General features: G+C 37.5%; 1 protein-coding gene across 3 annotated transcripts in view; it reads left to right on the forward strand.

Annotated features, from left to right (window-relative positions):
• Nucleotides 1–27,828, forward strand: part of IFT88 (intraflagellar transport 88) — an 80,241-nt gene that overhangs the window by 36,352 nt on the left and 16,061 nt on the right. For all 3 annotated transcript variants that reach the window (XM_084617379.1, XM_084617378.1, XM_084617380.1), the window contains 8 exons: nt 6,198–6,284; nt 7,677–7,863; nt 8,909–9,017; nt 10,674–10,824; nt 14,652–14,767; nt 18,579–18,631; nt 19,785–19,850; nt 22,362–22,468. In XM_084617379.1, coding sequence (XP_084473505.1) covers nt 6,198–6,284; nt 7,677–7,863; nt 8,909–9,017; nt 10,674–10,824; nt 14,652–14,767; nt 18,579–18,631; nt 19,785–19,850; nt 22,362–22,468 — 876 coding nt within the window. The remainder of the gene's footprint in view (nt 1–6,197; nt 6,285–7,676; nt 7,864–8,908; nt 9,018–10,673; nt 10,825–14,651; nt 14,768–18,578; nt 18,632–19,784; nt 19,851–22,361; nt 22,469–27,828) is intronic.

Genomic DNA, 27,828 nt, shown 5'->3' on the forward strand with positions numbered 1-27,828 from the left:
AGTAAGTAAAACAGTACTTCTGGTGGAAGTGTTAAGAAGGTTTTGTGTTTCATTTAGAAACCCAGTTTTACAGTCTCATTTCCTGACACACAAATGGATTGACCCTAGAGGAACTATTTTCAGGAGAGCAGTGTTTTATTATTCAGATTTTAGGCCATTTTCTTGTATTCTTATATTCTTTCTTGTATTTAAATAATGTCCAGTTGCTGATTCCTATGATACCCATTTCTAGGAAAAAAAAACCTTAATGAAAGAGCTGTATTTTACTGTATATCGTACCCTAAACCTTGCAAATCTCAGACTCCTCTGGGTTTCTGTTGGGAGTTAATTTCAGAATTGAAAGAATGAGGAGTACTTGTGGCACCTTAGAGACTAACAAATTTATTTGAGCATAAGCTTTCGTGGGCTAAAGGCCACTTCATCAGATGCATGGAGTGGAAAATACAGTAGGAAGAGATAGAGATATAGTGTCTAACAGAGAACATGAAAAAATGGGTGTTGCCATTACCAGCTCTAACGAGCCCAGTTGATTAAGGTGGATTATCAGCAGCAGGAGGGAAAAAAAAACTTTTGTCGTGGTAATCGGGATGGCCCATTTCAAACAGTTGACAAGAAGGTGTGAGTAACAGTAGGGGAGAAATTATCATGGGGAAATAGTTTAACTAAAAACTATTTTAAAAACCTTCTTGTCAACTGTTTGAAATGAGCCATCCTGATTATCACTATAAAAACATTTTTTCTCCTGCTGATAATAGCCCACCTTAATCGATTGGTCTTGTTAGAGCTGGTATGGCAATCCCATTTTTTTCATGGTGTGTGTGTGTGTGTGTGTGTGTGTGTGTGTGTGTGTGTACAACCTTCCTACTGTATTTTCCACTACATGCATCTGATGAAGTGGGCTTTGGCCCACAAAAGCTTATGCTCAGATAAATTTGTTAGAGTCTAAGGTGCCACAAGTACTCCTCGTTCTTTCTGCTGATACAGACTAAACGGCTACCACTCTGAAACTTTTTAGAATCGAGTGTCCTATACTGAGAACACCACTTTCCTAGTCCTTAACAGTTCAGTGTTTGGACTCAAATAGCTGACACATTTCAAACTGGCTGCAGCTGCCATAATGGGGTACTGGAAGAAGATAATGGGGGTGAAAAAACCTCTGGAGTCACCTGGTCTAGCCATTTTTGTGGAGCAGGAATTTCCTCTACTTTAGCCTCTCGGGTGTATGTAGTTACCTACCCTTAAATACTCCAAATGATGGTGCCTTGCCTCCCTCTGCAGCTCATCTTAGTCCCTAGTCTCTAACAATTCTTTAAAAGAAGGTGCTTGTAGACTCTCATTCCCAGTCCTTCCATACTGCATTCACTGGTATGCATTCTTTCAGTTGATGTGGTGAAAGTGTTTGCAGAGCAGTGCAATATTGTCCTGTGATAGATTATGGCCTATGTGATGTTACCCAGTTCTGATGATCCACAATACTTAAGTCTTGAGAGAGCTTTTGGATCTGAGTCTCTTCCGCCCCCCACATCTACATGTGCTATTGGCTGGGGTATTGGGATAGCTGTCCATTGTGTTTCTTAACTCAGTATTAACATTTTTTAATGTTTTTATTTCTGAAATAAACTTTCACTTAATAAATGAAGTGGTGTAGAATTATATTGAAGATCTGAGGCAAATGCTTGAGACAGATGGAAGATGTTAGTGTGTTGTGTCCCCATCAGAGTGATAGAATGAGAAAAACAATGATAGTCAACATTCTACTAACTGTAGAAAACTCACTGCTTAAAATAAAAAAAGAAACATCAAGAATTGAATAGTAGCACATTTTAAAGCAGAAACCCTACTGTCTTGGTTTCCTACTGAATTATTAAAATTGTTGGAAGCATAAAGAATTAGAGGAAAGACATCGACATGAAAAATAAGCAAGTTTGGAAGTAGCATGTTGGAGGATCTTGTCTTTTCTAACCTATTCTGCACTATGCAAACCTCTACTTACTCTTTCCATTATATAAGTTCTTTCATGCTTCTTTCATACTTCTGAGTCCAATGAATTGCCTCTACAAATTCCTATCTGTGAATATAAAAGATCGGGTGCCTTGATGATATAAATTCAGCCAAGAAGTCCCTTTTTTTAATTGTTCTTTTGACACAGCTATATTAACAAGGTAACCAGGAGCCATCCTGTGACCTGACTGTTGCTTACATGACACTGTCACTATTCTCAGTGCATTGGTATTGGGGCTTAGCCTGGGCAAAGTAAGTAAGAACCTCAAACAAGAAAGCTGCATTTCATTTTATATTTTGGAGTGCCTCATTCCTGATCATAGTATACCTTTTGCTCCTCCATATTCACATAAGTGTAATGTACATAATACATAAGTGAATCATTTTCTTAAACTGGCTATCCCTTACCAATGCAAACACGTGGCAGCTTTGCATCCTTTATGCTGCACTCCATACTCAGAAGACTGGAAATGTGAAAGTTAAGATACAGTGCACTACCTTAACACTGCAATTATGCATGAATGTGTTAGGATAGTCTTTACTTATGTGATCATACAATTTCTCAAATATATAATGAAAAATGCATTTTTCTATAACCTTAAATACAACCTGTAACCATGTATAGTAATTAGAGAATGTACACACAGACAGTATACACGTAATATGCTCTTTCCTAACTTTCACGTGTCATAGATTTCCAATCTTACCTTTGCATTACTCTTGCATTTTATTCAAAGAAAAATATAGAATAGAGGTCCCGTTCCATGGGTAAAGTCTTGGACAGAATTTGATAAAATTGAAAAATGCTTCATCTGAACAACAGCAAACTCAAGAACAGTTGATGGGATTTTTCCTCAAACTTCCAAAAACAACAACAAAAAAACCACCTTACACCACCCTTCACCTTTGGCTGAAGAAAAAACATGGAAAATTTCAGTCCCCAAAGTAAACTTCAAAAAGTTTTATAAGTGTGTAAAAAGAGAGGTTAAAATTAAAATCTTCTGCTACTGTAACTATAATGGGTGTAACTGAGCACTCACTGTAGCATACATTGATGAAAGCATTAAAAGTTTAAAAATCAGAGGGGAAAAAATAATTCACCTTAAATTAATAACACAAAATTTGCTGTTCCATATTTTGGATCTTTTTAAAGCAGCAAAATATAATTATAAAATATGACCTAAAGCTGCTGTAGGAACTTCCCTTTTGAATTTCTTGATCTTATGCAGTGTTAGAACTGTTTGCATCTAATTCAAGAATATTTTTATCTAAAATTACATATGTAACACCTTCTAGCATAGTGTCTCGAAGATCTTTGTGAAAATTCATTAATTAAACCTCACAACAGCACCCCTCTAAGGTAGGAGAGTAGGTAAAAGGAGGCATTTGAGGTTACATGACTTGCTCATGGTTATACAGTGAATCTGTGGCAGACACATGGCTAAAACCCAGGAGTCTTGGCTCCCTGTCACCTGTTCTATCTGACAAACTTCCTCTCTATTCAGTAGTTATCAATTAGAGTTTCCACTTCCTTGCCGCAATTCCATGCTTCATTGTATCCAACAGTTTTTTCATAATTCTACTAGAAACTACAAGAGAAATAAAATTACAGATGTGAGATTTAAATGGTATTTCTGTTCTGTGGGGCTAGTACTGGTAGGAACTGGTGAACTTCTGGAATGCTGAATTGAAACCTTATACAGAGTTTGAGATTGGAATGATGTACTGTGAAACAGTAGCATCAGTTTGAAGTCAGAGGACAGTTAAATCATGAAATAATATGAAGGACCCACATTCTGAGGAATATTATTAATGTTAGTAGTATGGTAGCAATGGGAGGTCCCTGGGTAGGATTGGGGCCTCACCATTCTAGGCATTGTACAAATACATAGTAAGGGTGTATTTGCCCCGAAGACTTTATAATCTAATTTAACAAAAGATTTTAACACGTAAGAGTAGCAGTGACATGAGCACATGGTTATGTGGACTAGAAAGGTACACAATGAGATGGTTTCAGGTCAAAGATACAAATAAATTCATAAGTAAAATAGATATCAGAAATCTCTACTGACCATCTACCTAGCCATTTTCAGGCTTACATATTGTTTTAAAATAATCTTTGTGTGTTGGTGGTGTTTTGAATCCCTCTCAATTTACAAGATAGTTCTGGTATAAAATTTTAAAGCAGAACACTGGGATTTAGCCTTGTGAGTTCTTCTACCGTTACTGAGAATCCACAGATTAGGCCAGGTGCATTACATTTAAACTTTGCCCTTGTCATATATAATGTGTACAGTGGAATCCAGTTATAAGGATTGGTTTTGACAATGTATTTTGATGGTTGTGTCCAATTGACCATTACTCTTAAGATACATAAATAGTGAACTTCCCAAATTTGAGACGTGTATATAGAATCAACATTTCCACTTTCCACCATGATAGAATGAGTACCGCTAAGGCATTTTAATGCCACGGCATGTCATGGCTTCATCTGGCTCACACAGTCTATAATATGCTTTACCAGCAGCTGAGCAGCACCCAAAATCATCTGTGAACTTCTTTTCTCTCTTTGAAAACAAAGAAATTACTTCCACTTTAATCTTTATAACCAAAGGTGCCACCATATCAGTAGAAGGAAAGGGCAAACAAATCAGCAACAATAGGAAATGACTTTAGGAAAGCAATTAGATATATATAGTTGAAAGGTCAGTAAACCAGAATTCCATTGTAACTGAGATGTGCAGCCTGAACTTGAAGAAACAATTTAATGGTAGAATACCTCAGATATAACAGTACTGTACTTATAGATCTATGGGACCAGTTCTTTCTTGATTCAGTCAAATACATAATGAGAACCAAAATCCTTATAGCTAAAGTCTTGAGTTTCAAAGCCCATAAAATTTGAAGTCATGCATTTTGAAACTATTTCCTTGACTCTCAAATTGGTGCTTTTCTCAGAGAATTCTATATAATTAAAAAAATGTTCTCATTTGTAGTAGTTTGTACTTCCTATGTAGTTTGCTAGGGAGCAATAAACTTCAGCTAACTGTGTAAACTTTACATGTCCTCTTATGCCACACTAAGTCATGCATTTTGAGTAATGTAAAAATAGCATGTTCGTGGATCATTTTAAAACCTTATATTTTTTCCTCTGCCTTGGCACACCACCAGAGAGCATTATGCATTCACATTACTATGATAAGCAGATTCAAGATTTTAACTTGTGTAGGGAAAAAGGAGGAATTTTAATCGTGCAAATAGTGGGTAACCTGAAGTCCTTACATTTGCATTGATGTAATGGAAAGTGGAACTGAGGCAAAAGTATCATTAAACAATTTTTATGAACATAATGTAAATATTTAGTAGAACCTAGCCAAAGATTTTGTTATATTTGGTCTATAGAAATATATCTTTTTTTATATTGCTGAAAAAATTGCCCTTTATTTTTAAATTTGTTTAGTTAATTATTATATCATTTTTGTTACTCTTTTCACATATCAGTATCGCCTTGGCAAAGTTTACTAAATTAATTTCTGATGTACAAAGTGATCTGTAAAACTCCTTAGATTTGCATATGTATTGTCCTCAATCCTCACTTCTCTGAGCACATTGTATAGTATGAGATATGAAAATGATTGGTCATTTCTGATCAATACACAAAGCAAAATTTCTATTTGTACTCCAAACGTACTGTGTTACATACTTTTTGTATTGTTACATTCATTTTTTTTTGTTTGTAAGTCTTTAAGAAAAAAATCTTGGGTAAAGATACAGAAAAAGTGAAAATACTTACACAATACAGGTAGTTGACAAAATGAATATGTCGAAGTTTTTTTTGGATTTTTTTTTTGGTTTGTTTGTTTGTTTTTTTAATGAATGGAACTTCTGTGGAAAAGTGTGGCTATCTGAACAGAAAGTTCAGGTATTTTCTAAATCTGATCCATACGCTGCAAACAAAACTGCCAGTACTGTGGGAATTTTAAAAGTATGAAATATCAACTATTTTGCAATAGGAAAGGTTATGTATAATTGTTGTCTAAGTAGTAATTAATAAATTACTCACTAGTAATTAGTAATATAAGTCAAGTAGTCATTTTAGTTGTTTATTCCTTCAGAAAAACATAGGATTGACCTGCACAGTAATAGTTTGAGTAAGTTTGTTACAGTTTAGTAACTTGATTATAAATTAATTCTAGGCTGTGGAGACTTTAAAAATGTTTGAAAAAAAGGATAGCAGAGTAAAAAGTGCAGCTGCAACAAACCTTTCATTTCTTTATTATTTGGTAAGTATGCCTTTTTGTTGTTGTTGTTAACTATGAGCTCAGAAGAGTCTATGCTTCTGTAGCAATTTTTGTATCTATCTACATGTTCTGTCTCAGCATTAAGAGACAACGCTCAAGAAAACGAGAGGTAAGAAAAGACACCATTTTAACTAATCAGTGTCTGTTCAATGTTTTGAACTATTAAGTGCAATGCAAGAGCAAAGTACTTTATTATTTTTGATTATAAGTGTTAAATATTTAAATTTCAATTGTTGCCTTCACTTCCTAATTGAAAGTAGGGGCTGTGGGAGCAGAGGCACCAACTTCCTGAGTTCCCAGAGGGTGCTCGTACCCCTACTTTGACCCAAGCTCCAACATGCTCTCCGCCCCCATCCTGCCTCTTCCTGGCCCATTCTGCCCCCTCCTCGCATCTCTTCCTGCCCCCACTCCTCCCCCAGCGTCTGCTGCTGAACAGCTGATCACTGGCAGGTGAGAGCCGCTGCGAGGGAAGAGAAGGAGCTGATTGGCGGCTCTCCCGGTGGGTGCTGAGCACCCACTACTTTTTTCCCCATGCGTGCTCCAGCTCCACAGCATGCATGGAATCGGCACCTATGTGTGGGAGTGCTCTGCTTTTATAGAGGTACAGGAAGCAGAGCAGACAGAAAGGAGTGTTCCAACTGCTATGCCAGGAGGAATGAGACTGAGCCACTGCTGGGGTATAAGAGACTCTTCCCTCATGTGGATGTTGTGAAGGTGAATTAGTTAATGTTCATGAAGCTCTTCATATATGTATGTTCTAGTTATTTGTGCCCTGGCTTCCTACTGCTATTGTGCTCTCTGAATGTATGTATTCAGCTGCCTGGCCTGTCACCCATTCCTTGTCTCCTGCTGGGCTCACCTGAACTTTTATCTCCCTCCATCTCTGGCAGGGTTCTGTTCACCTGCACATCAGTAATAGGGCTGTGATCCCACGCTTAACTCTCATAACTATACTCATGGAGGAGTGGAGACAGCGACATTTAAAACACTGCTCTATGCTGTCTGCTCTGCCTCTCTGATTAATATTAATTTTCAAATAGAATATAAAATAAGTTCATTTTGGAGACTTAAATGATTCTACAGTGTTTCCCCTCTCTTTCCTACCAAAATAAGGAGCAAACCAGCATTGGGAGGGAGATGGACAAGATGACAATTTAGGTCTCACTCTGTAATTTTCAGGTTTCTATGACCTGAAAAATGTGAGTGATCTGTTTTCAACAAGCTCATAAAAAATAGTATTAGGATTGAAGATTATTACATTTTTTTCAGACTGCTGTTATATCAACCATAAACAACAAAGGTTAGCTCCAAAGAAAATTATTGATTGATAGTATATTAAGTTGTTAATGTACTATATATATTTTGTTTACACAGGAAAATGAATTTGCACAAGCAACCAACTATGCAGATTTAGCTGTGAATTCTGATAGATACAACCCATCAGCTCTCACTAATAAAGGAAACACTGTGTTTGCAAATGGAGACTATGAAAAAGCAGCAGAGTTTTATAAGGAAGCTCTAAGGAATGATTCCTCATGCACTGAAGCACTTTACAATATAGGTAATGTAGAAGTGTTTGCATGGCTTAAAGTTTGGATAAGGCTAGTACTAATGTGTTTGAGATTCTAGTTTTCAAACTTGTCCTTTTTAGAAATGTTAATTGAAATTAAAATATGTTCTGTCATTTCCAATAAACTGTTAATTCTTTTACTTCATGATTTAAGACGTAAAGTGAGATAATGTCCTTTGCTTCAAACCTCTTCACAGAAACTCTGCACCAATATTACTCATCTGTTCTTAGAGTAATTGATGTCGATAAACCACTTTGAAGATAAAAATTGCTATAAGTGCGAAGAACTATTTTCTATTCAAAATGTAGGTTTTGGATAGTACTACTCATCAAATTATCCCCCCTTCCCTTTCTGATGCCCCTTGTTAAAGGGATGGTGTTATGTACGGCGGGTGGGCCTTGCCTGGAATCATGACCATTGCCCTACTCAGCTTTGGTTCATTCGGGTCACACTGCCTGAAAGGACTGTCAAGATGGTTCTTAACCAAGCAGCACAGCAAATCTACTGAGATGCAGTTGAGATGAGAGAGTGATCGTTGGGGAAAGCGCAGTTATATTGCATTTACCTCTAAACAGTGATGCAGCTTGCTTTTTAAAAAGGACTCCAACTTAAAAAAAGTTAAAGGTAGTTTCAAATACCACATCTGCCTTGAGTATCCCTGTGGCTTTACAATCCTGTTTTCTTATTTTTAGAAAAAACATTTTTTAAAATCTGTTGCTTTATGAAAACCCAAAATAAACAAGGAAAACTGACCAACTATCAAAACGGTGAAATTGACTATCCAAAAAGGGCTGCCAAATGTACAAATTAAACAAACTGAAAACAGAAAAATATTTTTTCAGTCTCTTTCATGTGTTCCCTATTGCAATAGTACAGGAACAAAAAAATCAGACAAAAATATGATTTTTAAGTTGATAGCATCCATCTAAATATTGCATTTCTGCTTCATTCTCCTTGGTTATTCTGCTAAATTACTATGCCTGTACTGATGTTTTATTTTGCCTGTTGAATTCATTTTGTAACTTTTATTTTTAGGTTTAACATATAAAAAGTTAAACAGAATAGATGAGGCTTTGGATTGTTTTCTGAAACTTCAGGCAATCCTTCGAAACAGTGCCCAAGTTCTCTACCAAATAGCAAGCTTGTATCTTTTTCTGGGTCATGATGCCAAATATTGAATTTAGTCTACATTAGAGGATTAGCTGAGATTAGTCTTAATCAAGACATAAAAGTTTGTTTTTGTATGGCTAAAAAAATTTACATTTAATCAGGAGGCATTTGTGGGGTTAAAATATATTTGGTGTGTGAAAATAAGGCCTGATTCTGCAACCCTTTATTTTGGTGAGCAATGTCATTAAAGCTAGTAGACTAACACACATGAAGAAGGCCTATTTATATAAGGATAATTAACATTGAGGAGAGCCCTGTAACCCTTTAGATATGCAACTGATGTTATTTTGAAAATAATATAACAGACATAAGCATAATGGATGTAAAACTTTGAACAAAATATTTCATTACAGTGAAGTTCTATTCTGAAAAGGGAATTTGTAAAAATAGCTCCATAGGGTTCCTTGTTTATTTTCTCAGTGGCTTCCAGACCAAGTCTGCTCAGTTTACAAGTAAAAGCATAATCATCTGTCAATCCTGCAAAATTAGCCTGGGATCTGAAAGCCAAGTTGGGGTCTTTCTTAGCTCTCTGCCTCATCAGCAGTAAAGATTCTGCAGCCAGAACTTAGTTAAGCATTCTGTTCATGATGTGCAAACCACAATAGAATCCCTTCCAAGGCATAATGGAATCCCATTGCAGTATTGGCTCAGCATTTTTAAAAGTAGTGAAAGTGATAAAACAGATAATAGAAAAGTAAGCAGATACGAATCTAACTAGACACAAGGGGTGAGGTCTTCACTCCTGCTCCCGCCTCTTTACAATGGGTTAAAGCACTGGAGTGGCATAAAGGGGTTCTAAAGCCCTGGTTCTGGCTGGGGGAATATTCCCCTGTATTGACACTGGATAACACTGCCTTTAGAGGACTCCCTTGCAAGCTCGGGCATCGGGGGCATTCTGGGGACGGGGTTGAGAGTAGGGGGAGTGTGTTGGAGAGGAGCTACATCATTCTGTGGGGATTATGAACTGTGCTAGCACCCAGGAAGGCTGCTGTAACTAAACAGGCCCCTTAAGGCTGTCTAATTACAGTGGGGACTGCTCCAGCCCTCAGAGCTGCCCAGAAGTGAAGAGTGCAAAGGTGGCTTAAAGCCCTCTTCCCCTAAGCTGCAAATTCTGTGCTGTGCTCCTTAGAGATGCAGTACAGAGTGGCACCTAAGGAACAGATTTAATGCATAAGGTGGTGACAATTTTGCCTTGTCGTTTTGTGTAGCACAGAACCACACTAAGAAAACCTAGGAAGTTTGTGGGGCATAGAAATAGGGTGCCTAATTCTCCTTTCAGTTGCACTGTTATAAATCAGGAGCAACTCCATTCAAGTTAATGAATTTATACCAATGTAAAATTAGTGAGAGAGAGAAGAACCACACCAAAAGTGTTTTTAAGGTTGAAAGAGCAGCCTAGACTGTTAACGCTTAATTATGTTATTTATAGTAAACTAAAGTACATCTGAGTGGGAAGAAATTATTAAGTAAATGTGCAAAAAAACAAAATATATGTCCACTTTGCTATGTCTGGCAAATTTTTTCAACATGCAACTTTTGGATTACATTTACATTATATAACATAAGAATTCCGCTTGATGAACCCAAATATGGTCACCATTTGAATTGTCCTTAACTGAAGATACCTCAGATATGAAATAATGGAGGATCCCAACCAAGCCATAGAATGGCTCATGCAGCTTATCAGTGTAGTTCCAACTGATTCATATGCACTGTCGAAACTAGGGGAATTGTATGATAATGAAGGTGATAAATCCCAAGCTTTTCAGTATTACTATGAGGTATGTGACCTACACATTTTCTAATATTTATAGAAATAAAATTGTGCAATAGGCACATGTGACAAGGCAATGTTTATTTATGTAGTATTTAAATTGCCTAAAGTATGTATAGAAAGTAAATCAGATTCTTTTCTTAGGAAAGTATAATTCTTTGTAAATCAGGCTTTTATTGTCAGCTCTTTATAATAAGGAGCACACCAAAAAAGGCTATGGGATATTCTGATGCGGGGCTCCCTCAATCTCTCCTATTGAAGTTTTTCCTCTGTAATTAAATAATTTAATAATTAAATATTAACTGGGCCAGTGAAAAGAGTTGAAATGGCTCTATAGCCTAATGGTTAGGTCACTCATCTGAGAGATGGCAGATCCCTGTTCAGATCACTTCTCCTCATTCCCTTCTCATCAGGGAGAAGGGAGGACTTGAACTGGGGATTTCCCACATTCCAGGTGAGTATACCCTAACTGCTTCTATAAAAGAGTTCCCTCCTCCCATTCCGCCCCCTGGGCCCGATCTGGTAGGTGTCTCTGAGCCCACCTACCAGATCAGACCCTGCACGTGACTTATGTGGCTGAATGCTTATCTTCCCTTGGTTTGTGAATCACAAACAGAGATAGGTGCCTGCTTGTAGCCTGGGTTTAGGCATCAAAGAGTCCAAGGGGAGCGTTGCAGTAGTGCACGCATCCTCTGGTTGGCATCTTCTACTGGCTAGATTAGCTGGCTCCCTGTCTAGCATGCTGGTTTTGTGGATTTCGTTTTAAGGCACCTGTCTCTCCCCATTTATTGCATAGGAGCCTTATGCCCCTAACTCAGGCTTTGTGGATAACAGTGCTGTTCCTGAAATTTTTTTTTTCAGCACCTAAGGGCTTGTCTACACTTACAGCACTGCTGCGGCACAGCTGTACCAATGCAGCTCTGCCCTTGTAGCGCTTAATGAAGATGCTACCCACACCAGTGGAAGAGTTTCTCCCGTCAGCATAGGTACTCCACCTCCCCAAAAGATGACAGCTATGTCAACAGGAGAAGCTCTCCCATTGACATAGTCCTGGTCTACTCTATAGACTTACGTTGGTATAACTATGTCACTCAGAGGTGTGGATTTTCCATACTCCTGAGTGATTTAGTTGTACTGACTGACGTAAGTCTGTAGTATAGACCAGGGCTAAAAGGTAGGTGCTCGGATGCTCAGCACCACAACGCCTAAGGCCATGTCTACACGAGTGCTTATGTCGGCAAAACTTTTGTCACTCAGCAGTGTAAAAATACCACACTCTTGAGTGACATAAGTTTTGCCAACATAAGTGCTCATGTGCACACCGCTGTCAGCAGGAGGCGCTCTCCTGCCAGCATAGCTGTTGCCACTCAGTGAGCTGGTTTTATTATCTCGACAGGAGAGCTCTCTCACATCAGCATAATGAGGCTACCTGAGTGCTAGCTTGTAAGTGTAGATATGGCCTTAGTCCCTTCGTGGGTCAGGGCCTTAGTAAATATCCCTCCTCTCTGTAAATCAGAAGTGAACCAAAGCCCCAGCAATGCTGGTAGGAGAAAAAGTAAAATATATGTTATTCTTTCCATGGAAACGTACTAATATGAAACTTGATTAAAAAGTGACCAGTATCTGGGTGTTTGGCTACCTTTTCTTATTTGTGCTAACACCTAATTCACTAAGCTAATTAATGTTTGTACAATACAGCCTCTTGTGCTATGTTGGTTGTGCATTCTGTTTACCTTTATTATGCAATTAATTTACAACAATAATTCTATTGTTACCTAAGCATTTCTTTTTGTTTGTACAATTCTAAACCTTTTTTTAGTACTCAGAAATAAAATTCTTGAAGTTCTGACCACTTATGGCCATTAAAAGATGCCATGGCATTTTTTCCAGGAGAGTAGGAATGTTAACCCTGGCAAAATTCCAACTCTTGAATTTACATCCTGGTCTACTGTACTTAAATCTCTCCCATAGTGATAATTAGATAAATTTTTCTTCATTTCTTGTCCTAAATTATTTTGTAGTTTTACTGGCACTGATAAACATGCCACATTCTTCCCCATAGTTGGCTTTATTTTAGAAGTAGGTAAAATTATTATTTATACTTATACATACATACATACATACACACACACACACCCCGCCCCACCATCACCCCAATCAATGTTAAAAAGAAGCATTTGCCTTATTGTTATAAGCCCTGATTCAGCAAAACACTCAAGTGTGTGCCTAATTCTTAAGTATGTGCTTACTCGTACATCCTAGTGAAATCAGTAGAACTTCTTCATAATCTTAGAGTTAAGCACATACTTGCACACTTTGCTGAATCTGGGTCATAAAGATTTTCCAGGATAAATTGTGGCAATTTTCACTACTTATAATGTCAGATAAGTGCTACCTTCTTTAGGTTTTCCACTGTACCTGTATACTGTGTATATATCTATAATTGTCTTGAAACTGTAATTGTATGCTTGAAATTGTCTACTTCAGTTGAAATGCATTCTATAAATTGATGGTGTTAAGTTTGCAAATGAATTGTAGCTCAGCAGTTTCTCTTTGAAGTCTGTTTTTGAAGTTTTTTTTTGTTGAAGAATGGCTACTTGAAAATCTGTTGTTGAGTGTCCAGGGAGTTAGAAGTGTTGATGATGTGCTGGAGAGGTTTTAGCTGAGGGCCTATTTTTGCTGTCTCTGACTCAAGGAACATTTTCAACTCCCACAAAAGCTTATGCCCAAATAAATCTGTTAGTCTTTAAGGTGCCACTGGACTCCTCGTTTTTGTGGATACAGACTAACATGGCTACCCCTCTGATATTTGTTGGAATGAAGTTTTAAAAGTCTAAATGCCTCACTTATTTTTTATATATTTATTGGTCTAGTTTAAATTTGCCTTATTCCAAACCCCAGTTTTTCTACATACTGGTGCCAATTTTAACCCAGACCACCTGGTAAAAAAAAAAAAATTACACTTTCAGAGTTTTTAGCATTGTTCCCTTAGTATTAATTCCCTTGGAATTATTAACATTTTGTACTATAGTAAATTTCCACTTTATTTCAATAAAACACTTGTAACAAATTTTGTTTCTAGTAAATTCAGAAATTAGTCCTATTTATAATAACCAATATCCCCCATCAGTAAAATTAAAATCTATAGACAAAAGTTTTGCTTATTTATGTGGCATTAATACCAAGATGAATTAAAAACAGATTAGAAGTATTCCACTGAAATAAAGTGGATATGTGCATACACTTGACTCTCTCTCTTTTTCAGACATTTAAATTTGGGACTGACAACTCTGTAGACTGGCCTCTTTACCCACAGAACCCGTAAAGTGAGGGCACTCAGCACTAGCTTCCTTGCGCTATTCTGACTGGTGCCTCACTCCTGTTCTGAAAGTAAAAAAATTGTTTTTCAGTGAGTTTTCCAGCAGACTGCTTGGCTATCTGAAACTGATTAGTGAATTTGTTTATGGAAACAACTTTCTTAGCATTTTAATTAACTCATTTACATACAGCAGTAATCTAAAAAAGCAAACTTTTTTGTGTGGAATAATACTCTCTTGCTGCTACTAACTATGCCAAAATAATAATTCTAGTAAGGACAGATGGAAAATGTGAAACTCATCTCAGGTAACTCTTCTAAAAAGTATTTTGTAATTACAAAACCTGACAAGTTCTCTTTAGGGATTAGTTGGTATAATACAGTGCTTTCATTCATGTATTACATATTTTTGGCATCTGGAGAATTAAACACTTAAGTGAGTAAGATATTCCAGAAGTAAAATAAAAATGTTGTTTATCACTAAAATTGTGTTTCTTTCACCTTCCTTATTTTGTCAGTCATATCGGTATTTCCCTTCGAACATTGAGGTCATTGAGTGGCTTGGAGCCTATTACATTGATACCCAGTTTTGTGAAAAAGCCATTCAGTACTTTGAGAGAGCAGCGCTTATTCAGTAAGTAATGATTCTTATTGTATGTTTAGTCAAATATCTTGTATTGAGGTTTTTCTTCTTGTAATTATATCTTGGAGACATGATATAAGACATGGCCTTAATTGGCCATAAGCTACATCAGCATAAAATAAAGCTTTAGGTATTGTTTCATCAGGTTCCTCACCTTGTATTTTGTTTGGAGGGGTGTTTTTGTTTCTATTAGGTAGCTCTAATGCAAACAAAAGTAAAAGACTTCCTTTCCAGGGTTTCCTCATCTGGTAAAGACTGTTGATTCAACCTCATAAACAAAAGCATCTTTCAGTAATTAACTTTGTTTCCTTGTTTGTAGTGTTCCTATTCTCATAAAAAGAGTGGAATTGCAGAAAACATCAAACACTAGATAAAACCACCAAGAGTACAGTATTAACAGCTAACAATGGATATATGTTGACAAATCTAATTTATTCTGAATTTTATATTTGACCTGAGTAAAACTGTGTTTGTGCACTTCACAGAATGAGCTATTTAAGGTAGTCTGCATATTTTATTCTAGACTTACAAATGGAATTTAACATACAAGCGACCTACGTGTAAAAATTTGGCCAAATTTGAAACTGGAGCTCTGAGTTCAACCAAAATTTATAACTATAGAAAAATATGTATTTCCTCATAAAAGGACCACATACATATTTCCATGTGGAATTTGTGTCAACAGACAAGCTAAAATTCACATAACCCCATGAAACCCAGAGGTAGCATTTCTCTTTTTGTGTGTGTTTTGGGAATCCTATCCAAAATCAGCCTGAGCCAAACTCAGTTATTACTTGGCTTGTTTCTGATGATCTAAAATTTGACCTACTGTCTGATTCATGTATGGCACTCTGGTTAAAATGCCCCTGAAAGTACAAGGAACTATTTGTGTGTTTGGGCAATCCATTCAAGAGAAGACTATACTGCAGAAAGGTTATTAAAAATGCAGCAGAAATTAATATTTTAATTGAATGGGCGAGGGTATATATAATAAAATTATAAAAAAAGAATATGGTTTAAAATAATTTAAAACAAAGAAGGCTAGGGTTAAATGTAAAAAAGGGGGGGAAAGCAAGAGTTAAACTCAAATGTTTGAGTAAATTGTAAACAAATAGAAATACAAGGCTAAATGCAAAATATATAGAGAGTAAAGTCAAGAGTTCATATAATTAAAAAAAAAATAGGCAAGGGATAAGGGTAAATAACCAAACAAAAAAATGAAAATAAAACTGGAATTAACAGGACTTTTGCCTACCACCACCCTGGCAAAATTGCTTGTATTTTTGGATTCTTTCTCCCACCTTTTGTCTGCATTGTCTTTGTAAATTCTTTGGGGCAGAGATTTCTCTGTGTGTTTGTACATCGGGGCCTCAAATACTGTTTGGAGCTTTTGGGCACTAACCACAGCACAAGTAAATTATTATTATTAATAATGCTAAAAGCACAAGTCCTGGTTTTAAAAATGCTCTACTGATCCAAAATATGACAGCATACCTGCCAAGCAACATTGGTAAGCAGGACTATATAACCCTTGTATTGAGACATTGGCTCCCCATTGATTATCTGATCCAATTCAAGATCATGGTCCTGATTTCCAACACACTCAGCTACCTGAAGAACCACCTTTATCCCCATGACTAGGACCGTCCACCATAGCTCCACAATTCATGAGAAATGGAGACAGCTTTCTTGGCTGGCCCACTACTGTTGGGTACTCCCTTCCTCATGAGACCAGAATGACCTGAAATCTCACCATCTCCAGGACGACATATGAGAAACATCTGTCAACTTAGCTTTTCCTTTACAAATAATAATGAAAGTCAACAGCAAAAACCTTTCATCTTGTAGTTAAGATTGAGACAGTATATTTATATGACACTTCTGCAAACTTTATAACAAGAAAATTACAAAAGAATCCCAAACATTAAATATGGAAATAAATAGGTAAGATAATTTATAGAAATATTCCATTATCCCTTTTGCCCTTACAGTCAGGTCCACATGGGAAGTTCCTTGTATTTAAAGCCCCCTTTACTAACATATACTATTATATAGAAAGTTTAAAAATATAATAATTGAAATTAAATTCTAGTAAAATGCTCAAAATGAAGTTCTGCTTTCCCACTGGTTACTGTGCTTGTTATTAATTGTAAGGAAAGGATTGGTACTGTAAACAAAAACAAATGCAGCAGCAGCATGCAGCTCTAGACACAACAGACACAGAAAGAGGGGAAGGAAACAATGTTCATCAAAATGGTATCGTCAGCATTGGACATTGCTTGGTAACTGAAGTCTTGTTTGCCTCAGGCCTCAATTTCTCCAGCTAGTCATTTACTACCAGGAAATGTCCAACCCATTGGCTTCTTTTTCTAAAACAAATAGCTTTTAAAAATGGAGACAAACCAGTGAAAATATTTAGGAAACACTGATTTAAAGACTTGCTATCATGCTGTTCAGTGAAGCTGCCAACCCCTTAAAACTTTGTAATGCAGTCAAGCTCTTGGATCACATATGTTGGCACTCTTAGCCCATTTTAAAACACTGGAAAGAACACAGCTGAAACTAGAAAAAATTCATACCGATTTCATAATCTTCTGGCACAGACCTAAATGTTTAAGGCCTAATTCTCTAACCACTCAATGCATGAAACTTTGTGTATTGTATATGGATTGAAAAGTATCTGTGAATTATTAACCTCTGAAATTCTTGATTATGTTGTGTAATTACAGTATCTGTGAGAATTCATTTTCCAGGAGAGGAGATTGTTAATTGTAGCTAACAGAACATAAATATTCGGGAGCTTGTTTGGCGCTAAAACTTGTACATGCTATTTGCAATTTGTTAATCCTAAAAATAGGCCACAGTAATTTAACAGTTGTTATTATGCTGATTGTAAACAAGATGACATTTAAATGATAACTTTGCCTCAACCCCAATCCTCAGTTCTCAAATCTGTTTGACTGGAATTAATATTCCACTAATTCAGTGATATTTTATATTTAAATCACCTCCTTTAACTTGCATTTTAAGATGTATTTTGAAATGAATTGAGAAATTGTGTTTTTGAAAAGCTTGCAGGGGCAAATTTTAGCAACATGTGCAATTCACACAATCGTGGGAGTTGTGGAGCTTCATTCTGTGTCCTAAAAATGTAGGATTTTCATACCAAGTTGCCTACTAATAATTTGTGTTACAATGAAGGTGTGTTAGGTGCTCACTTGCATTCCGTTGCTCTGTGCAGCAGGCACACACATGTGCTGCAACTGAGAAATATGCAGTAGACTCGTTTTACATAAGCTTATTGTGCAGGGCACTAGACTGCAAACAAATAGAGAAATTGTTTGGAGGTCAAATTGGCTTGACCTGTGGTTGAATAAAAAATAAATAAATAATGGATGAACAGTACAGCCAGTAAGGTAAAGAAAAATGCTAGATTTCCACTAGAGACGCCTCCCTACAAATTGTTAGAGTGCAATATCTTCTAGGACATATTAACGATCAGACAGTACTATACAGTCCAAAGAGCTTTCCACATGTGGTTTCGGTCAGCTTTGAAGACATGGCAACTGACCAGCCCACACATGGCTATATCTTTATTATCTTTTCACTTGCTCATAATAAAAAAATGCTGTTAGTTTATGTGCCCTGCCTAGAAAGGATTCACCCTGAGTGAGCCGACAAGTAGAATTTGGTGAGACTGGTTTAACAGTGGATGTACACCAATACTTTGAACTTCGCAGAACAATTTGTCTATTTCATCATTTGCTAGTATACTAAATGGTTTTTATTTATTTATACACAGACCAACGCAAGTGAAATGGCAATTGATGGTTGCTAGTTGTTATAGAAGAAGTGGTAAGTGTCTCTCCTTGTTCTGTGATTTTTTTAATTGATTTTTTTTTTTACTTTATGTATTTTGAATTTTTATCTACTGATCTTTTGTACATCTGCTGTATGAGTTCTTGGTTCTAAAATCTCCTTAGCATGTTTCTGCTTTGTGAATTTTCTTGTATAACAAAGTATGACCTTCCTTGAAGTCTTGGTTTTAGTTACTCATGTTTGTACTGTCTTATACTTATGAGTGGAGCAGTCACATTCAAGTAAAGAGAACAGGCCAAACTAGCGTAAATAGTCATATTGTATTTAATTTATGTCAGTGCCGCACATCATGTCACAATAGCCAAGTAGGAAACTTCTAGAGTTGCTCAGCTGAACCAACCACATTTACAATATATAAAGTGGGTACAATTTCTAGATATTAAAAAAAATTGAAAATGTAAATTGTACAAACAGAATACACACTGCAACTTCGAGACTGAGCTCTCAGCTGCTGAATTTTATAACTTGGATTCTACAGTCTGAATCTGCTATTGATCATAATCACATTGGGACAGAGTCCATGTCTTCCTCTTTGTATTGTTCAGCACCAAAACACACAAGATATTTTAATAATACTTTTCTTTCGTGCTGTCCCATTGTTCCCATTCTTTCCCTTGCTCCTTTAGAGCCTTACAGAGAACCGAATGACAAATTTTCAGGTTTTCTTATATTGTTTACCCCGTTACCTGATTCTATGGGATGGGGGAGTAGAAGCTGGGTGACTATGTGAATTGAAAGATAAAGTCAGCACCCAACCAAAATCCAGCACAGAAGAGCTTTCTCAGCAAAGGAGCAAGACAACTTGGCCAACATTATCTTCATTTAGATATGTTGGGAAAATCCCCAGTATGTCCTACCAGCACATTCCAATTCAGTTTGAGCCCCACCCATCATTTAAAAAAAGTAAATTTTGAATTTTTTTTTCAACTGTTCGCAACCAGCCTTAATTATTATAGTCAGGTAATAATTAAAGAATGCCCACTTTAACTGTATCAGCTGTGATCTAGGATTATTAAACCATGTACTCTTAAAAATAAAGCAGCTGAAAAAATCTGGGAGGTACCGAGTCACATCAGTTTCTGGTCTGATAGTGTGTGTGTGTGAGTGATGTTGTTTGTTTTGTTTGCAGGTAACTACCAAAAATCTCTAGATACATATAAGGAAATACACAGAAAATTTCCAGACAATGTTGAATGTAAGTTGTTTCATTGAATGGTGTAGTTTTCAAGGTAAAGGAAACTCTATGCTATATTGAATATATCTATTAGTAATCCATATTATGTAAGTATTTTATATATAGAAAATATTCTCGCAGACTACCTTCTTTTCCAATACTAATTCTGCACATTCCTTGTGACAAGTCTAGGGCTTGACTAAAGTAATACTAGGGCAATTTTGAGGAAAGAAGATGAAAATAAACTTGCTTACTGACTTCCTTCCTCCTATCCTCTTTCTGAAGTCAGGACCAGCTCTAGGCACCAGCAAAGCAAGCATGTCCTTGGGATGGCACAATTCCAGGGGTGGCATTCTGGACTCTGTGCTGTCTACAGGGGTTAGGTCAGCATAGTTGTGTCTCTCAGGGGAGTGGATTTGTCACACCCCTGAGAGATGTAGATATGCCAATGTAAGTTCCCAGTGTAGACCAGCCCTTTAAGTTCTATGTGTGTACTTACAGAAACATCCATTGTTACCTGTAGACCCTGCAACTGTAATCTCCACAGGCCAGATTGTTTCTCTTGTGTTTGCCATCCTTCCTTTTTATAGTCTACAAATCTTACTGTGGTTACAAGTTTTACCAAAACCAAGTATCACAAAAAGACATGAAGCATTTTTTTAAAGTTTAGTTGTTCAGGTAGTCTCTGGAAGTCCTTAGAGAGTGCCAAACTGGGGATACGTGGTAGCAGGAAACATCACTTTTTGAAGACTGATAGATGCTTCACCACTGGCAGAAGCAGCTCTGTGGGTGAATGGAAGAGCATCACAGAGCACGGTTTGGGAACCATTGCTCTATGTTGTTGTAGCAGCCCTCTTACCTCACTATTGTTGAGAACCTCAGTACTACAAAAGTCAGTTTGCCACTTACCAGAATTACATTTTTAAACAGTTTAAGGCAGAACATTTACTATTTTTTAAAAGTAGACTTGCAGCATTTTTTTCAGCTACTATTAATTTTATCAAGTTTCCTAAATTCTCTTGAAGAGCAGGCTTTAAGGAGGTCTACTGTAGTAGAAAAACAAAACTTTTGCCTTAGTTAACAATGGCAACACAAGTTTTACAAAATGGTTTCTCACTTTAAGAACTATAGGTAAAAAAATATAAGGCATGTTAATATTTGTAGTGTGTGAATCAAAGGAGTGGACTATTTTGAAAATCTTTCAGTGATTCTAACTTTCTTTAAACATTGCCGGCACAAATCCATGACGCTGAGGATGCAGTACAGAACTGCCAGGAAGGTAGTCACTGTTGGTCATTCCACTGTTCTGTTAATTTGTAAAGGCAGTGAGTCAGAAGGTCTCTCATCTCCCTGCGCTTCTTCAGCTATTGTTAAATCACCTTTTAACTAGTTGTTGAGGTTTTCTTCTGTTTACTGGTTATTGATAGTTTAGCGTGGTATTTAGATAGGTGTCATTCCCTGCTGCTGTGCACACAGAGACAGTGGCAGCTCTTTTCCAAATTGGGGCTCTGGCTCAAAGGAGTTCTCTCTTCCCCTTAGTTCTTCCAATTTTATCATATAAGCTTGGTCTACACTGAAAAGTTATATCAGCATAGTTACATCCGTCAGGCTGACTGGCATAGCTATTCTGACAAAACCCCTAGTGTAGACGCAGCTGTGTCAATGGAAGAGGGCTTTGTTCAGGGAAGTGGTGTTCCTACAGCAACAGAAAAAACCCCTTCTGTCTGTGTAGGCTGTGTCTGCACTATGGAGCTATGCTGGCATAGTTATGCTGGTATCGGCTCTTTCTACACTAGCACTTTGTGGACAGCACTATGTCGGCGGGAGATGCTCTCCCACTAACGTAGCTGCCACTGCTCGTTGGAAGTGGTTTAATTATGCCAACGGGAGAGCTCTCTCCGTCGGCATAGAGCGGCTACACAGAAGACCTTACAGCAGCACAGCTGCAGCGATACAGCTGTGCTGCTGTAAGGTCTGTAGTGTAGACATAGCCATAGTCTCCATAGCATAGATGGCCATCGTCACATTTAGCCTTCATTTCAATTTTTGAACTATATAGAGATTGATATTAACGCAGGAGCTAAAAGTCCACCCACCATGCATGTGAAGTGCTGACTCAACACTGGAGTAATTAGAAAATCTAACTATGTCCATTCTTTTCAGCTCGTTTGGCATTGACGACTTATTTTCAATAAAATGCTATTGGGGAATTGTTTCTCGATAGATTAACATATGTATAATACTTTTTATTTTCGAAGCATTTCACAAACACTAAGTAACTAAATTTCACAACACCCCTTAGGTATTATTAACCATTCTACAGTCAACCACAGAAAAGTTAAAATTGCTTGCATAAGATTCCAATCTGAGTTGCTGGCATTGTAAAGCAGGAACCCCTGATCTCCAGTCCTATGCTATGTCCAGAAGACCATGCTGCTACTCTGTAAATTCGGTTTTACTAGGTTAAACACACTACTATTTTTTCACCTGCTATCAAGCCCTTTTCTAAATATATTTTTAATATACAATTAGGTCTACGGTTCTTAGTTCGTCTCTGCACAGATATGGGACTGAAAGAAGTTCAAGAATATGTGACAAAGCTCAAGAGAGTGGAAAAACTAAAAGAAATAAGGGAACAGGTATGTTTGTTTTCTCCTATGAAAAGTGGAATTTTTTTTTTCATTTTCATTATGTAACTTTACTGCCTAGCACAATAAACAGTAAAATGTTTGCTATAGTACTTTAGCCTAGCTAGAGTGGACCTTCACTTCCTGGTTTACAGATGTTTAAGTTGGTTTTGCCATAACTCTTGGATTCTTTGGTTTTCAGAGGTTTAAATATAGGTGCATTCTGGAAGGGTACAAGGCTCATCTAGTCAACCTTAACATTCTGCCTTAATGAAGTTTTTGGGCAGCGAATGTCCCTTGGCTTTGAGGAGGTGCTAATCATGAAGGGGCATGACTGAAGGGCACAAGACAGCTTACTGGGAACACCTCACTGTCACTAAGCTATCAGCTCTGCCCTCCATCAAGCCCCCCAGTAGGATCAAGGGCAGGTAGGAAGGTGGTAAACAAAAGCCTGTGAAGAGAACATCTACCAGATGGTAGTACCAACGGTGAGAGGAGGAGAGCCCCAAAGTCTGTACTCCACTTTTGGGACTAGCATAGGGAGAAGGGGTTCTGCACAACCTTCTGGAGCATAGGAGGATTGCAAAGATGTGAAGTGACTCATTCATCTCAAGGGAATGTTTTCAGGTGAATCCAAACACCCCATGGAGATTAATACAGCCTGACAACAGCTCTTAAGTGGTGTGATCCTACCCATTCATTTCAATATGTATTCTCCTCCCCTCCCCCTTCTACCTCAAAATCTACCTCAAGCCCAGTCATGCAATACAGTTTTCAGGACAATCTTATAATGCACATGGACTTTAGAGCAATTTGAATACTAAAATCAGCTCCTTATTGAGGGAGAGGGCTACATCTGAGAAACGTCTTGATAAATTACTCCATATTTACCCCAAGAAATATTTCCTGGCCCCTCTTGTGTCATACCAGTATTCAAGATAATCTCACTAGCTACATATATTTCACTGCATATTGAAAATGTAAAGCAGCTCATAATGTGGGGGGTGGTTATTGGTAGGGCCCTACCAAATTCACAGTCCATTTTAGTCAATTTCACGGTCATAAGATTTAAAAAATCATAAATTTCATGATTTCAGCTATTTAAATCTGAAATTTCACAGTATTGTTATTGTAGGGGTCCTGACCCAAAAAGGAATTGTGGAGGGTCACAAGGTTATTGTCGGGGGTGTTGCGGTGCTGCACAGGAGTAAGGGAGACATGGTATGGTATTGCCACCCTTACTTCTGCACTGCTGCAGGTGCAGCGCTGTCTTCAGAGCTGAGCGCCTGGCCAACAGCTGCCGCTCTCCAGCCACCCAGCTCTGAAGGCAGTGCAGAAGTAAGAGTGGCAATACTGCGACCCCCCCCAAGATAACCCCCCTGCAACGCCCTTTTGTGACAGGATCCCCAATTTGAGAAACTCTGGTCTCCCCATGAAATCTGTGTAGTATAGGGTAAGAGACCAGATTTCACGGGGGAGACCAGATTTCACAGTCTGTGACGCATTTTTCATGGCCGTGAATTTGGTAGGGCCCTAGTTATTGGGAACTCCTCAATCAAATGACCCCATATTTGTACCATAAACTCTACCGCAGCCCCTGTTGCAACATAACAGTTTGAAGACAATTTCCCAAAGCATGTGGGCCTTAGTGCATTTAGAAAAATTGACTGCTAAACAATAAGCAAGGCTCAGCCTTAACTTTGGTGGTGGTGCCACCCCACTATAATGACCATTAGTAATGAAACAGCTAAGCAGGTAAAACGTTACCTTTTCCGAGTACAACTCCAAGAGCTTCTCACTGAAATGAGTTAAATTGGTTCTGCTTTATCTCTAGTGGGTAATGGTCCAAGTTACAAACACACTCACTTTGCCACAATATGAAATAACTGGTAAACTCTGCTCAGGAAAGGTCAGGAACTAAACTTGAAACTGGATTAATAAAAACTGGATTGATTCTTAATTGGAGGGCGGAGATCCCTGGGATTGGAGAGGTAATTACTCAATTGTATACAATACCGGCACTACTTTTTCTTGAGTTTTTAATTATGCAGCATAGACCGGCAAATAAAAGGAAAGAAAAGTACCTTTTAAAAAATATATTCACACTTTTTATACAAATACTATTTTTGTTTGGTTGTTTGTTTATTTTTAACATCTTTACTTGATGATGTGAACCTGAGTTTTCTGGGTACTTTTGAACACTTACTCCTGTGCATTAAACTACTAGTGAAAATATTTAAACAATTAGATTGTTTAACTTAGTTGTTTAAGATTATAGCAATATGTCAATGATGTTAAAAATGTAATATTTCATTTGACTTAATACATTAGTCACTGAAAGTCCAGGGACTAGCTGCTGAATACTATAGTTCTCCATTTAATCACAAGATATGTATGTGGAAGCACAAACTCTAATACAATCCATTTTATACTGCTATGGTAAATTAACCATAATTTGGAGAAGCTAATTTGCAGATGACTGGAATGTTATGTTAATTACAACAATGCATCATTCTTACATGTTCTGTCATAACACCAGCATGGCAATGCAAAATAAGGGTCTCACACTATGATTCACTTTGTGCCTCTCCAGTTGTTAGAGGTTGAATTCTGTAGCTCAGAAATTATACAAGTCACTCCTTACGTTTTCCTGCCAGATACTGATTTCAGTCCGCAAAGAAAGGGACAGGTCAGTTATTGCTCTCTGTTTTCGACAGCAATTTAAACTCATTTTCCCTTCCTCGATATTTCAGACCAAGCCGTGATCTCTTTACTACTGTGCCAAGTGGTGAGGCAGTAAATAGCTAATAAAATACTTGTGGAATATGCCCTGCTTTTCAATGCGTCTTACTAAGGTCTTGTCTACATTTGGAAATTTACCAAAATAGCTATTCTGGAAAACTCCTATGTGGCCACTCTTATTCTGTAATAAGAGTGTCCACACAGGGGCTTATATCAAAATAACTATTCTAGAATAACTATTTCTGTAAATTTCCAAGTGTAGACAAGTGCTTGAAGGTGTCCAGCCAGAGATCTGGAAACATCTGTGAGGTAGGTGAATATTCCCCTGAATATTCCTTAGTGTATTAACATTTCTCTGATTTTTCATTTAAAAGAGATGTGCACACATACTGGTACTGGTACACAAATTCACAAAACCTTATTGGCATTGGTTCATATGCAGGTAATAGCATTGCATATTTATTTCTCTACGTGACTTTAATGACTGAGTGCCTGATAAGCTGTGAAGTGAGCCAGGGATAATATGTACAGACACCATATGATTTTCCTCAGTGCATCTCAGTTCTAATGTGTAACACATTTCTGCTCTTCCAGTCCTGGGTCTCTCTTGACCAAAGGCTGCTGGTTGTGCCAAAAAGAATTCCGTCATCCATGTGGGAGTAGGATGTAAAGCAAACTCATTTCCACTTGTGACCCATTAGAGAATTTGATCTTGCGTTTTCACAAATGAAACGCCAACACATAAAACCTACTTGTTCCACATTAGACCCACTTCCTTCATTTCCAGTTGTTGTTTTTTAAATTTGCCCTGATGTTTGAAATACTCAAGAGCTTTCCACAGTGCTGTGAGTATGAAGTTGGAATGCATGTGCCCGCACTTTGTATGTTATACAGTACATACCTTTTCGAGACTTTTAGGATCATTTTGCAGCTGCTCAGTCTGCAGAATTCAAGTGCCTTTTTGTTTTCAGTTATACATGATGCAACCTTTAACTGGAGATCAAGATAAATTTAAAATAAAATAATAAAAACCATGCACAAAGTAAAACTAGACCCTTTGCATAACATTAGTTTGCAAGAATTTCATAAGGGAAATAAATATTTTAAAATAAAATAGATATGAATTTATGAACATCTTTAGGGTACTTTGAGAGTCTGTCCTAAATAGCTCAGTGGTTTGAGAGGATTGGTCATGATGGAGGTAATAAATAATCCACCAGACACTGTTGTATTTATAGAACATAAGAATGGCCCTACTGGGTCAGACCAAAGGTCCGTCTATCCAGTATCCTGTCTTCCGACAGTGGCCAGTGCCAGGTGCCCCAGAGGGAATGAACAGAACAGGTGATCATCAAGTGATCCATTCCCTGTCACTCATTCCCAGCTTCTGGCAAACAGAGGCTAGGGACACCATTCCTGTCCATCCTGACTAATAGCCATTGATGGACCTATTCTCCATTAATTTATCTAGTTTTTTTGAACCCTGTTATGGTTTTGGCCTTCACAGCATCCTCTGGCAAGGAGTTCCACAGGTTGACTGTGCGGTGTGTGAAGAGATACTTCCTTTTATTTGTTTTAAACCTGCTGCCTATTAATTTCATTTGGTGACCCCTAGTCCTTGTGTTATGAGAAGGAGTAAACAACACTTCCTTATCTACTTTCTCTAAACCAGTCATGATTTTATAGACCTCAATTATATCTCCCCTTAGCCATCTCTTTTCCAAGCTGAAAAGTCCCAGTCTTATTAATCTCTTCTCATATGGAAGCCATTCCATACCCCTAAACATTTTTGTTGCCCTTTTCTGAACCTTTTCCAATTCCAATATATCTTTTTGAGATGGGGCAACCACATCTGCACATAGTATTCAAGATGTGGGTGTACCATGGATTTGTATAGAGGCAACCTGATATTTTCTGTCCTATTATCTATCCCTTTCTTAATTATTCCCAGCATTCTGTTCACTTTTTTGACTGCTGCTGCACATTGAGTGGATGTTTTCAGAGAACTATCCATAAGATCTCTTTCTTGAGTAGTAACAGCTAATTTAGACCCCATCATTTTATATGTATAGTTGGGATTATGCTTTCCAATGTGCATTACTTTGCATTTATCATCATTATATTTCATCTGCCATATAGTTGACCTCTTATCCCGTGGCAGTTTACTTTGCGTAGGAACCTTTGGTGAGGGACCTTGTCAAAGGCTTTCTGAAAATCTAAGTACACTATATCCACTGGATCCCCTTGGTCCACATGCTTGTTGACCCCCTCAAAGAATTCTAATAGATTGGTGAGGCATGATTTCCCTTTACTAAAACCATGTTGACTCTTCCTCAACAAATTATGTTCATCTGTATATCTGACAGTATTGTTCTTTATTATAGTTTCATCCAGTTTGCCTGGTACTGAAGTCAGGCTTAAAGGCCTGTAATTGCCAGGATCACCTCTGGAGCCCTTTTTAAAAATTATCTCTCCTCCAGTCATCTGGTACAGAAGCGATTTAAATAATAGGTTACAGACTACAGTTCTGCAATTTCACATTTGAGTTCCTTCCGAACTCTTGGGTGAATACCATCTGATCCTGGTGATAGCGAAGATGATGGCAAAGGCCTCAGTCCTGCAAAAAGTCA

Source organism: Lepidochelys olivacea (assembly GCF_965140295.1).
Source record: "Lepidochelys olivacea isolate rLepOli2 genome assembly, chromosome: 1".
Classification (NCBI taxonomy): domain Eukaryota; kingdom Metazoa; phylum Chordata; order Testudines; family Cheloniidae; genus Lepidochelys; species Lepidochelys olivacea.